The sequence below is a fragment of the Archocentrus centrarchus genome, chromosome 10, assembly GCF_007364275.1.
Source record: "Archocentrus centrarchus isolate MPI-CPG fArcCen1 chromosome 10, fArcCen1, whole genome shotgun sequence".
NCBI lineage: Eukaryota > Metazoa > Chordata > Actinopteri > Cichliformes > Cichlidae > Archocentrus > Archocentrus centrarchus.
Genome location: NC_044355.1, coordinates 850,542 through 863,486, shown reverse-complemented (window position 1 = coordinate 863,486; position 12,945 = coordinate 850,542). Strand labels below are relative to the sequence as shown.

Sequence of the window (12,945 nt, the reverse complement as noted above, 5' to 3'; positions counted from 1 at the left end):
CACTCGGAGGGGCGGGGCCGGAGCTGCCTGTCAATCACAGTTTAAAGTTCATGTATTTTCGATGAGCATTGATTGCAGCAGAAGTGAACGGAGGGTGGAGGAGGTGGAGGAGAGAGCTAGTGACTCTGCTGATTGATCCACCTCCTCGCCCTCCGTGCTGTGAACAGTTCTGATGTTTGGTGAAGTAGAACTAACCCCGCCGGTCCACCTGTGCCGTAAATCACAGGTAACACGTCTCCTTAAACACCTGCTGGAGGTATTCTGGGCATCGCACAGATGTGAGCTTTCAACGCAGAATGAAGAGGATGTTTAACAGAGATTAAATCCCCACAGGGACGGTTAGCTGTTTGAATCTGCAGCTCAGCTCCAATGAACAGCCCGACATTCCTCATATTTACTCTGAACTTCAACACAAGTGTCAAACAGGACGATCTTCACTGCTGCTCAAATCTCCACGTCACACAAAGTACTTTTTACGCTGGAATTCGCTCCTCGGGCCACCTTCTGATGCTTCAGACCAAAATCTTATTTTCAATTCACTGAAATTATACTTTTATAGTAAAAAACAACCAACAGCCGTCTCAAGGCAATTCATATTGTAAGGGAAAGACCCTACAACTTTAGAGAGCTCATGATCCCCTATGACAGCGCTTGGTGATGGTGGGGAGGAAGAACTCCTATAAAACAGGAAGAGACCTCCAGCAGAACCAGGATGAGAGACTGGGGGGGCATGACGAGGAAAGAAAAGAGACAAAAAGCATTTTAGCATTAAATGTTCCTGCTGGGATTTCCACAGCAGGCCCGGCATGCAGGAAAAGCAGCAGGTGGCGCTGCTGCGGTGCCTTCGTTAGCACCGGATCCTCAGCTCTGATGGTAAATGCTGGTTTGTGTCAGGTGTTCAGGTTCACACGGCAGTCTAAGCTGTACTAAAGCAGCTCCTCTTCAGCTCAGTCTCCTTTCCTCTCAGCTCTGCGGACTCTGGACAGAAATGCAAACCTGAACCTGAGAAACAACCTGTGGCCTCATCGTTACTGCAGCCGCTCCTCCATCCGTTCAATTTAACATGACACAAAACCCACAAACTACAAAATTAAAGCACACACAAACCGCTACATTACAACCTGCACGAACATATCCCTGCTGTAAAAATAAAACAGCCTTTTCTCTTTTTTGTGGTTCAGACGGAGCTTTTTCAGGCTGAGTGATGAGTTACGTCCTCCGTCAGCGTGAGTGGAGCCATAAACGATGTCAAGCGCTCGCTGCCTCCTCCTCGTTGTTTCTGATCATGCTACAGATAATTACCTCCATGTGTTACTGCAACAGTAATTAAACAATAAAAACTCAGAAGTCAATCAGTGAACGTGTCGACGGCGAAAACAGAGGGAGCGCCGCCTCCTCCTCCTCCTCTCCTCCAGCTGAGGTCGGAGGTGTAACGCCGGCCTCTCGGTTACACGTTCACAGGCCTTCAGCGAACCCTCTGGAACAACCTGCTAATGTTTTCCATGTGTGTGTCGAGGAGGAGGAGGAGAGCCTACAAAGTGCTTCATTGTGCTTCCACAGAGCAGCTCGGTTCATTTCTTTGCAGGGAAGAAAACGGGCCGGTACTGTGTTAGAGCTCAGACTTCCTTACATGAACCAGGCTTGCATCACAGGTCATTCAGACTCACTGATTGGCCCATTTTGGTGCATCATCAGGTGGTTAAATCAAGTTCAGGTTGGGAAACTCTTTGTTTGTGCTACTATTACTTCATTGATTATGAGGGTGCTGAGAAAAACAGCTTCAAAACATTCAAGCTATTCAAAAACATGTTTAGACCTGGAATATTCAGCTGAGTCCTGGAATATCAGGTCTGGACCTCGAATAGTACGCGAGTTCCTGGAACATCTGGCTTACACCTGTAAAACTGCACTTAGACTTGGAGGATTAGTTTTAGCTCAGACTGCCTGTGTGGATGTAGGTTTGACCTCTGACCTCTCAGTTTTCCATGGAGCAGAGGAGAAAGACGCAGAATAAACAGGATAAACTGAGAGCACTGGGAGAGCGTGAGGAGAGCAGCACTACATCAGCAGAAGTTTGACCTTTGCATCCACAGGAAAACACCGAGTACTTTAAGTATTCCAGTAAAACAATGATCTGAGTAAATGGGGTGGGTTTAATCTCAGTGCCGTCCCAGAGGGATCTAAACGCCTACGTCGGAAAACCACCAACAAAAACAACACAGAGGGAACGGGGACGGGTGGAGGGAGCATCCCAGAAGAAGGCACCAACGTGAGGATCACAGTGTGACATCAGTATGTGTTTCCCTGCAGGAGCCAAAGGACCCGTTACCTCTTCTCCGAAGCTGTGAACATCTCTGAGCATCGCCGCTCCGGTTCAGCTCAGAGGTGGGAACAAAGTAACACTAAACCAGCCTCTCTCTAAGAAGAGGAAAACTACAAAACTGAAAAATAAATACAAAATGTTACAGAATGAGGGAGACAACACGTCCAGACCGGAGAACGAATATCAGACTGAAGGTTTGGAATCTCTGATCTGGAACTGAAACTGCAGAACAGCAGGTCTGACTTCCAGCTTCAGACCTGGATTTAAGTTTGTGTTTAGCCTGAATAACACAGTGAGAGTTTCAAGCACAAACTTCGCCAGTCTGACCTCTGACCTTCACTTATCCACAGAGGAGGAGGAGCTGCTGTAGAACCATGAAAACTAGAAACCTGCAGAATAAACTATGAAACCAGAAAATAAAAAATAAAACCCTGAAAAAACACTGAAAGATGCAACAGAAACAACTTCTACTAAAATCATAGAAATATAAACATCCACCTACAAACCCAACACACCTTTGATGACCACAGACGGCACAAATTACACCACACGAGTCTGTGAAACCACAGACAGGTTTTTGTATCACAGCTGCAGAAAGAAGAAGGAAAAGAGGCAGTACTGAGTAATTTGGCTCAATGGAGTAAAAACTACATACAAAAAAGAACAAAAGCAAATATGTGAGTAAAGCGTTAAAACATGCCAACAGATAAAAGAGCCAATAAAAACAGAAATGAAATGTCTGAACAATAGAAAATCAGTAAAATCGATAAAGTAGAGCTCAGTTTGAAGAACATGCCGTACTGAGGTGTCCACATATTTTTGGAGTCAGATGTAACTGCAGACAGGCCTGGGGGGGGCCTCTCTGCTCACACTGGCCACACTGACACTCGACCTGCATCAATAATCTGCTGCTAACATGATCTCCATATCAGGAATCAATATTTCCCTCCTGTCTGTTTTTTTAAACCGGGAATCACATCTTCCTCCTCTTCTTTCTCCTTCCTTCTCCACCCGTCCTCCTCTCTTTGACTTCATCATCTCAGTTTCTCTCTCCCTGTCTTCCTCCTTCTCCTCCTCCACCCTCCTTCCTCTCTGGGGCTGCAGATCCCCAGGTGCAGCTGCAGGAGGAGGAGGAGGGAGGCGCAGTGGGGATGGAGGGGTTGAAATTAATGAGGGGAGCCTGGAGGTATTGACTTTCCTGGGAAAACACAGCTCTCTAAAAATCAGTGGCCGAGCGCTGCAATAACTCAGCACCCATCGATCCCCCCACCCCCCCACAGGCCACATTGATCCCTGCATTACGAGCTCTGTGGAGGCGTGGACCCGGCAGCACCGGCGATTCAACACCTACAGCCAAGAGGAGGGAGATACCGGGAACGCCAGGAAGCACAGACCTGCAGGAAAACAGCACAGTACTACAGATGTGCTACATAACACGACAGGGTACTACAAAGATACAGTGTACACAGGTATGAAAGCTACAAACCTGCAGAACCTCAATACCACAGAATACTACACAACAGCTCTGTACACCAAAAAAAAAAAATTACTGAAACAGAAAAAACTCCAAAGGCCCCTGCAGAACAAGAATACTACAGATACTACACAAACCTGTAGAGAATACTATAACACCTGAGAAACTGCAGAACAAATAAAACTACAAATCTGTAGAACTACTGCAGATAGAAAAATACAAAAACTCCAGTGTGGTAAAAATATTAAAGTACAAAACAAAAAGAACTAAAAATCAGAAAGTTCTTTAAAAAAAGAAAAGAAAAAAAAGGCAAAAATTAAATAAAAAAAAAAAAATAAAACCCAGTGAGTAATTTTTAATTTATTGATTGTATTTTTTATTTCCAGTTTCTAATTAAAAAAAAAAATATTTTCAAAGTTTTGTTGGATTTACTTTGATGGGTTTTGGTTTTTCATCGACATTAAATAAAATCGAAATTTTAAAGGTGACACAAGGAGCCGATTGGTGCGTTTCAGAGCTGTAATTTGCTTGCAGTGCAGATGATTAGAGAGGAAGAGGAGTAGGAGGAGGAGGAATCTCTTCAGCTCTCAGGCTTTTTGTCATTCTGCTCAGCTTTCTTGCCTTTGGCCAGTTTTTCCGAGCGAAGCCGCGGGATCAAATCCTGAAGCTGCTCTAAGCTGCAGAGAGGAAGGGAGACGAGAAATCTGGGAAACACTCGGATCCCACTGCTCGTCACTCCACCTTCAGCTGAGAGGCAGCAGGAGAGGCAGAGCAGCCGGGGGAGGAAACGAGGGAATACTAACAGGAGTGTTCACAGAAATACTGCTCTCTGATTGGCTGCAGAGACCCCTCTTGACGTTTCGGGTGCATAAATCTGCGAGTAGGCACGCTGAACTTAAACTTAACCACTGGAGACAAGCCTGAAAACCCCAACAACTTCCTCAAGGACACCTCCAACCTATTTAAAAAACCCTGGAACCTGCTCAAGGGACCTTTACAACTTCCTCAAGGACCACCAACTAAATAATTAAGAAGTTCTTTAATAACCCCTAGAACCTCATTAAATTGTCTTGGCCTGCTTGAGGAACACTGAACACTCAACATCCCTTCAACCACCTTAATAACAATTAGAGGTAGAACTGGACCTTCTTCGCAGAAGGATCGCAGACACCTACAACCTCCTTGTAAAATCTAGAACCTTGAATTCCTAATGACCACTGAAAACTGACCAAGTTGTCCTGGAGCAGCTCCAACCTCTGGAAGCTTCTTAAGAGCTGGTAAAGGATGCCCAAAATCTTTTTAAACCTATTTATTCAGGCTCAAGGGATGTGCAACTCCCTCAAGGACTGTAGAAGATTAATAAAGAACTCTGGGACCTCCCTAAGGATACCAATGTCCTAAAGGATGTATAAAAACCTTCTTAATAACCACTGGAAACTCATTAAATATTCTAGACCTGCTCAAGGAACAGTGGAAACTCCTCAAGGCCCCTTTAAATACCTTAATACAACTGGAAGAAGTCCTGGAACACCTCTGAAGAACACTGAAACCGACCTGAGATTGATCACTGAGGTCTACAACGAACTTAAACAGTCTAGACCTACTCAGAAACCACAGCAAATTCATCAAGGTCCCTTTAACCGCATAAAAATGTGAAAGTAGACTATATCGCTTATGGCATACAAGGATATTATCAATGACCTTTAACCATTCAAAGGAGTCCTGTAACCTCTGGAACACTGGAACCTACCTAAGATGCCTCCAACCTGTTTAAGAAGTCTATGGCTGCTCAGAAACCACAGCAAACCCATCACCCATTATCCCTTCACTCTCCTAAATGACCACTGGAACTGGAACTTCTCCAGGAACCACTGGAACCTCCTTAAGTATTGTTGACCTATTCAAGAAACACTGGAAACTTTCCATCTCCATAATTATCACTAAAAATAATCAAGGAGTCCTGGAAACTCTTCCAGGACCACTGAAACCTCTTTAAGAATCAGTAATCAGGGTGGCTGTAGCTCAGGAGGTAGCGCAGATCACCTACCAATTGGAAGGTTGGTGGTTTGATTCCTGGCTGCTCCAGGCTGCATGCCAAAGTATCCTTGAGCAAGATACTGAACCCCAAGTTGCTCGCCGACGCAAGCGTTGGAGTATGAATGTGTGTGAATGTTAGAAAGTAAAAAAAGCACTTCATATGGATTCATATGGAAGTGCTTGTATGAATGGGGTGTGAACGAGTAAATGCAAACATGTTGTGTAAGTGCTTTGAGTGCTCCATTAGAGTAGAAAAGCATTATATAAGAACTAGTCCATTTAAAGGATATGAAGAACCTAAGAAAATTGACTCAAGGACAACTCAGACCTCCTCAAGGCCACTACAACCTCCTGTAGACCAAAGGTCCTCGAAAAGGCTCCAGGTATTCTTATGAAAAGCCTTGAAGTGTTTCCAGGGGGCTTTGAAGAGTGTGTGTGTGTAAGCTCATGAAGGAAGTGACATCAGCAGCCTGTTTTCTCTGCTGCTCTTCATTTACCCGCCGCTCGCCTGTTTTTAAGAACTCGGCTCATTTCACATTCATGAACACAACACGCTGCTGGCACACTGAGCGTGCTCTGAAACGCACAGCGACGCGCGCTCCTCAGAACATGTCATGTGTAAATCAGATGAAGCGGCGCCGTGGCCGTCTCCCTGGCACGGGTAGCGGCGGGAAGACGAAGCTGAGCGGCGCTGTGATGCAGCCACCTGTCGGGTTCAGCCTCGTGATGCCTTCAGGGGCGCCCGTTTCTGTTGTTTGCCCATCAATCAAACTGGAGTCAGATGTTCCCGTTTCTTGGTTCGGTTTTGCGGAGTCTGTCGGCGGAAGCTGGATTAAAGTAGCAGACCGGAGTTTTTGAGTGACACCTGCACCACAGAAGCTGCTCGTTCAGCTCATTAAACCAGATTCTCACCAGGCTGTGACGGTGAAAATATATGCAACACCTGCAGTACAATGAAGCAGTATCTTCATTCTTAATCTGATAAATATTATTTCCAGTCATCAATTAATTACTTTGTCCATAAAATACCCGTTATGTACTTTAATGTCTTTAAAGTCCAGGCAGGATTCAACCAAAGGCCCAAAACATCAAGCAAAACAAAGGAAAAACTATTTCATCCGAGAGGAGGAAAGCAGCACATATTCAGCTTAAAAATGGCTGAAACTAAAACTGCAGCATCATCAACAGCACACATGGGCAAAATACGGCCCGAGGGCCAGAATAGGCCCACAAACAGTCTTCATCTGGCCCAGGAAGGAAAACAAAATCATAACGAGGCAGCTTTATGTAAAGCGATCTCAAGCTCGACTGACAACCGGCAAAATAAAGACTATTTAACTGTTTATATTTAAGTGGCTGTCTCTTGTCTGTTTCGAATATTTTATTTTAGCCTATAACCATGTTTTGATTCACGCCCCTGAAAGCAGCCAGCGAGGGTTTGAAAGTTTGTTCAAGATACAGAAAGAATTTCAAAGTGAATTCTCTCTGTGTGTGTCCTGAGACGCTGTTACTGTTGTTCTTCCAGAAGCTTTTCTTTATCGTCAGCTCATCTGATTATGTAAAACACTTCAAACTGCTGTAAGAAAAGATGGTTTTCTGAACTCCTTCAGGCCTCCTCAAGCGTGTTTCTGAGGAGAACATCCTCTAATGGACTGAGATAACAACAGGCTCCATTCACAACACACCTCCACATAAAAGCAAAGCGTGCTGCTACTGTCAGTCGTATCTGTAAATGGGATCACAGATTAGCATTGCAAAAAGAGGCGGCGGCCGGAGCGTCCATTGTGAGCATCGTCCTGCCGTCGGAGGAGGCGGCGCCTCCAACAAAGACGAGGGCGAGTGGAAGGAGGTGGCGATAAACTGGTGTTAAACAGAAAACTCCGACACGCTCGCCTCTTTCACAACCCTATGCAATGACATTTACTTATCGGGCTAAACAGCCTTCCAGCTGACCTTTCTGCTGCTTTGAATGACATCTGGATATTCTGACGGAATAATCGGCGACAGTAGAAGCACTGATCTGAGAGCCAGATATGGACTCTTCGGACGGCTGACAAAGAGGCTGAAGGGCGAGCTGAGGAGGAGGAGCAGAGCAGGAAGTCGTTCAGGGAAAATGTTTACTTCCCTTTCAGCATGTAGAGAAGTGTTTACGGTCAATCCTCGACGGTGAGGATCACGACTCCAGTCAGAAGGCTTTAAGCCCACAGGTAGAAACCAGTAGAACCCAGCAGAAATATAAAGGGAATTTAAATCAAACTAAAATGTTAGAGAAGAGCCAAACCTTTGCAGATTTTCCCAAAGATATATCCTATAAATGTTTTGCTTTTGGTGAAGCAGCCTCATGACGATTAAGACTTCGTTGATGGACGAGCTCGAGCTGTTTCCAGCTGTTTCATGGATTTGTTGGTGGTGACTTATATCTCTCCACAGGCCCAAAACCTTTGGATAATGATTTAAAACCTCTCTGAAAGGTTTAAGTCTAGAGAAAGTTTAGGTGATTTTACAGTTCAGCTCACGTCTCACTTCCGGTCGGTCTTACCGGTGTACACGAAGCGTCCCGGAGCTCCTTTGCAGAACTGTTTGGACTTGTAGGACAGCGTGACCTCCACAACTCCGGGGATGTGGCGAGGGGGCGTCTGGACCCGGATGGCATGAGGGGTGATCAGCTGGATCAGGAGAGACACACAAACGGGACAAAGTGTTGAAGCTGGTTTGAAGGCACAACCATAAAATAACCTGTCTGTTCGTGTTCGTGGAAGAAGAACGCAGCACCGAAAATGAACCCTGACCGAGTGGTTTCAGAGAGGAAGATGATCAGTGAAGTCACGTGACCGTGCTTTAGCACCTTTACATTTTATTGATTTATTCAGGAAATCTTTCAAAATGCTGTAAATTTGTGATTGTCTTGCTGAACCAAACATGTGTAACCATTAGTTTCCCACAGATATGATTTCATACTAACAGAAACTCTTTTCAGGGAGCCGGAGGGATGCAGGCCTCTACAGCCTCCTCTGCAGCCAGATTCAGAAAATGATTTTTCTTTTTAGACGTTTTCAGATTTTTCATCACATGACAGGAAGAACAAAACAGTCTCCAAAAAGATCACTGACCTGCTGGAGCATACTTGAATCTATCAGTATACTTTCATATTAATACAAACTGGAAATGATTGTTTAACATGTTTTTAATTCAGTTTGCTTCTGTAAATCCGCCTCAGCATCACAAACTTCTGCTGTTCGGCTCTTCTGTTCGTTCCTTCGTGGTGATCGAGAGTTATTCTGAGTGTTACTTTCTCCCAACCCTCCGATGAGCAGCTGATGTTAGGAGCAATAACTGAGGGCGAGAACCTGCAGCAGCAGATTCTTCTCTGCTAAAACTCAGAGTAAAAACACTGCGACGGGCTTCCTGCGATCTGGGTCAGCGTGCAGTCTGTGTTCAGAGGGACGCCGGGCTTCGGAGTCCGTCTGCTCGCCTCCAGACGACGCTGATCAAAGCGAGGAGCTCCGTTGGCGTGCGCAGGTGTATCTTCCCTCCTTCCCCGCCAGGTGTTCTGCTCTTCTGGACTCGCTTCAATATTTCATGGCGTACCGTATGCGCAGCTCCTCCTGCAGCTCAGCTCGCACTGAATCTACATATTTTTGGGGACACGCAGACCTGCTGCAGACACAGACGCAGGTGTTCCTGCCACACAAATGTGTGTGTGTGTCGATGACGGTGTGTGAAAGATGAAGATGGAGAACATGATGTTCGGTTTGTGCAGCTGTTCTCCGAGTGCAGGCTCTGTGCCAAAGTTATTTCGTCTGTGAACCAGTCACAGATTTCACCTGATAAACTCGCTCAGATTAGTTAGATTGAGTAGAAAATATCAAAAATGTTATTTTCCTGTCATAAAGCCAAACACGGTGCCTTAAAATGACCTATTAACATGTATATTTGGTAGCTTTGATAAGAAATAAGACTCCTCTCACCTCGCTCCAGACCAGCATGGTGCCAAAGACGACCTGCAGGCCGTCGAAGAAGTTGTCCCCGATGAGGATGACGGTGGCTCCGCCGGTCGTCCAGCCTTCGCTCGGACTGATGGCTTTGATGCAGGGAGTGGCTGCTTCGGAAACACACGACAACATGACAGCAACATGAGTGACAGTCGGGCCGCGCCGAGGGGAAAGAACAGCTGTCGGGCCGGCGGCTCTGACTGATGTGAGAGAGCTAAAAGTTTGGTGGTAATTTTAAGTGGACCTGTCACGATTATTTCCACCTCCACACTTCACATTTTCGGAGGCTGCCGGGCCGTGATCGCAGCCTGAGATTAGAAAAGACTTCTGTAATTCAACTAAAACATGTTAAAGTTCAAACAGACTGTGTTTTCTTTCTGGAGAAGTTCAGGTGAGGAAACCTGCAGCAGGAAGAGCAGAGTTCTCATTCTGATGTAATACTTACACACTTATTTACATTGACATGTGGGCAGGTTCTGAAAAAGGGAACAAACTGCAGGCAGTCTGTCAGTTCACCTCTAATACATGTAAAATGGTTGGTTTTTCCAATGCCGCAGAGATCAATAAGGTTCTCCGCATAAACAGCGTCTCCGTAATGACTAGACTGTCCGGACTGAGCCGAGTCAGACAGACGCAAAGCAAGACGAGGCTCCGCAGCTTTACGGCCTTTTCCCGGACCCAGAGCTGTTTTATTGGGAGGACGATCTGATATTCCAGTCAGAGCATCAATGAGTTTCTCATTGTTTATTATGTGATCTCATCTATAAAGCTGCATTCACTCTATTAAACATCCCAGTTACAATTCTCTCCATTATTATCAGTGCAGTAATGACTTTCTGCTCGCAGTTACCGGCAGTGCACGCTCACAGACGAAGCTCGAGAGTCGGATCTCTTATTCTACTTTTCATTTATACATCTGCACGAAGGCCTGAAGCGAGCAGAAACATCCAGATTCTGCTGCACTCTCAAACTAGAAAACTCAGCATGTTTATGGAAGCACGACGAGAACAGCATGAAAGCAGCTGCAGCTGGAGAAGCGACGGCACAAACTGCAACCTGCCTGAAAGCGTGTTACACCCGACTGTCATCGAGTCAAATTCAGTGCAAACTGAACCAAAAACGTCCGTTACATCCTGCTTTCTTTTACAATAACCTCCTCATTTAAAAGCTCTGAGACCAACTGGAAGATTTAAGATGAAGCAGCAGGTGTGTGGTGGCCTTTCAGAGCCCCGAGTGAAGGGACTCACAAAGTTTTATTTGAGAAATAAATAACCCAGGTCGGAAATAAATGCTTCCTTCCTAAATCAGGAGCAAATGTTTAGAGCTGGATGTGTCATGGATGTAAGCAGGGAGCTGAAGGACTAAACGAATATTTAAACACTGCTTTAGGCTGCACCCTTCGGGGTCCTTGTTGCCGCTCTATGTTGCAGCACCAACTTCTTCCAGATGAATGAAAAGACTCGGCGTCCCCGACCCCTGAAGCTGCTGCAGAGGGTTGAGGCCATTTGCTGCTCTGAGGAGTCGATTGTCACCTCCTTATTAATTTCCCCCTTTTGTCACAGCAGTAAACAAACAGTCCAGTGGGCCTGGGGGGTGGGTGTGGGGTGGTTTAAATCAAATGAATAGAGCACAAAGATGAGGAGCAGGCGGTGGAAAGTTTTATCGAGGAGACGGGAGGCTGAGGGCTGGTGACAAAGGCAGGAGCAGATGTTGGGGCTTTTTATCGTCTCCGAAAACATCCCAGTCTGGATGAGATGAAAGCCTCGAGCTTCCTGCCGTGGGCTGAGATACAGGACCGGCTGGTAAACAACGATCCCCTTTTGGCCCCTGCAGGACACCATACAGTACGCACAGCATCCTCAGAGAGAAGCGCTTGTGTTCGTGAATGTTTAACTGCTGATTTGATAAAGTTTCCTGAATATCCCGAGGCATTCTCACAGGTGAGAAACGAGCATCCTAGCCTGCTGAAGGCACTGACAGATTAGTGTCAAGAAGTGTTTGTTTTAGAGCTTTGGACGTGCCAGACAGGTGGGGACTGGCATTGGACACCCGGAGGAGGGCAGCTGCTTTTCCTTTGATCGAGTAGCCTTATCTTGTCTGAAATGCCCTGAGTGTGATAAACACCCCCCATCTGGTGCTGCAAGTAGGTTAAACCAAACGAGACAATTACATCACCAGCTTCTGGAGAAGTCTCAGACTTTTGAAAGTCAAAGGAAACAGTGATCTGGGGGGAGGACAGCGGGTCTCTGAAGTCTGGTGGCGAATTGTTTCAGGAGTTTGTCCTACTGTGTGTGTCTCAGAGGAGTCGTGTTTGACTAAAAGCACGACATTATAAGTGCTGGAAGTTCATGCGTCGTGTATTTATTAAAACTGCTCCTTGTGTCTGATGGTCTGTGAGACGCGCCTGGTTAAAACGAGTGAAAGAGCCTCAAACTTTAAAGCAAGCTGAGGGAAACTTCATGTGGTTTTTACATGTGACTGGTGCCAAATAGTTTCAGGAGTAAGAGGGGTATGTGAAAGCTTTCCTGTCACCAGCACAGTCACCCGATACTTTCCAGCACCCCGTCATGAGTTTGGCGTTCAAAGTAAGCTCTAACAAGCGAAGGAGTTACACCATCTCTCCTGGCAAAGCCTCACATCTTTAACAGAGTCCAGGGAGCAGCAGAGTGAGGTAGTTCGGTGTATGAGAAAGGAAGCTCGCCGGCTCGCCGGTCTGAAAAAACTTCAGGCTTTCTTTTACCTTCCTGGAAGAGGCAGACGAGCGGGATGAGCCAAATGGGACAAGACAAAGTGCGTGAGAAGCTTTGGGCAGTAGCAGGAGGTTAATGGGAAGACTTGCAGGTAACCCCGCCCACCTGGTGTTACCACACCTCACAAAGGCCTGAAACTTTACGCTGCAACAGGAAGTAAAAGAAAAGCTGTTTTCTGATTTGTTATATCTGACGTGTCAAAAAGTTTTCACGAAATCTAAAATGGGCTTCCACGGTGAGCAAATATGATTCTGTCCAGAAAACCTGCTACTGCTTCGGTGACACCCCTCCCTCCTGGCACTCCGAGTCGGTCGAATCAAGCGAGGGCGTTATGTCATCGGTCCTCGAAGTGCCAAAGTGAGGCGGGAG

General features: G+C 46.0%; 1 protein-coding gene across 3 annotated transcripts in view; it reads right to left on the bottom strand.

The window, feature by feature from the left end:
- The window catches only part of LOC115786703 (transcription factor COE3), a 157,294-nt gene that overhangs the window by 39,215 nt on the left and 105,134 nt on the right, over positions 1–12,945 (bottom strand). For 2 of the 3 annotated variants that reach the window (XM_030739058.1, XM_030739060.1), the window contains exons 9-10: positions 9,803–9,936; positions 8,374–8,500 (exon numbers count right to left, since the gene is read on the bottom strand). In XM_030739058.1, coding sequence (XP_030594918.1) covers positions 8,374–8,500; positions 9,803–9,936 — 261 coding nt within the window. The remainder of the gene's footprint in view (positions 1–8,373; positions 8,501–9,802; positions 9,937–12,945) is intronic. The other variant, XM_030739059.1, reaches the window with a different exon arrangement.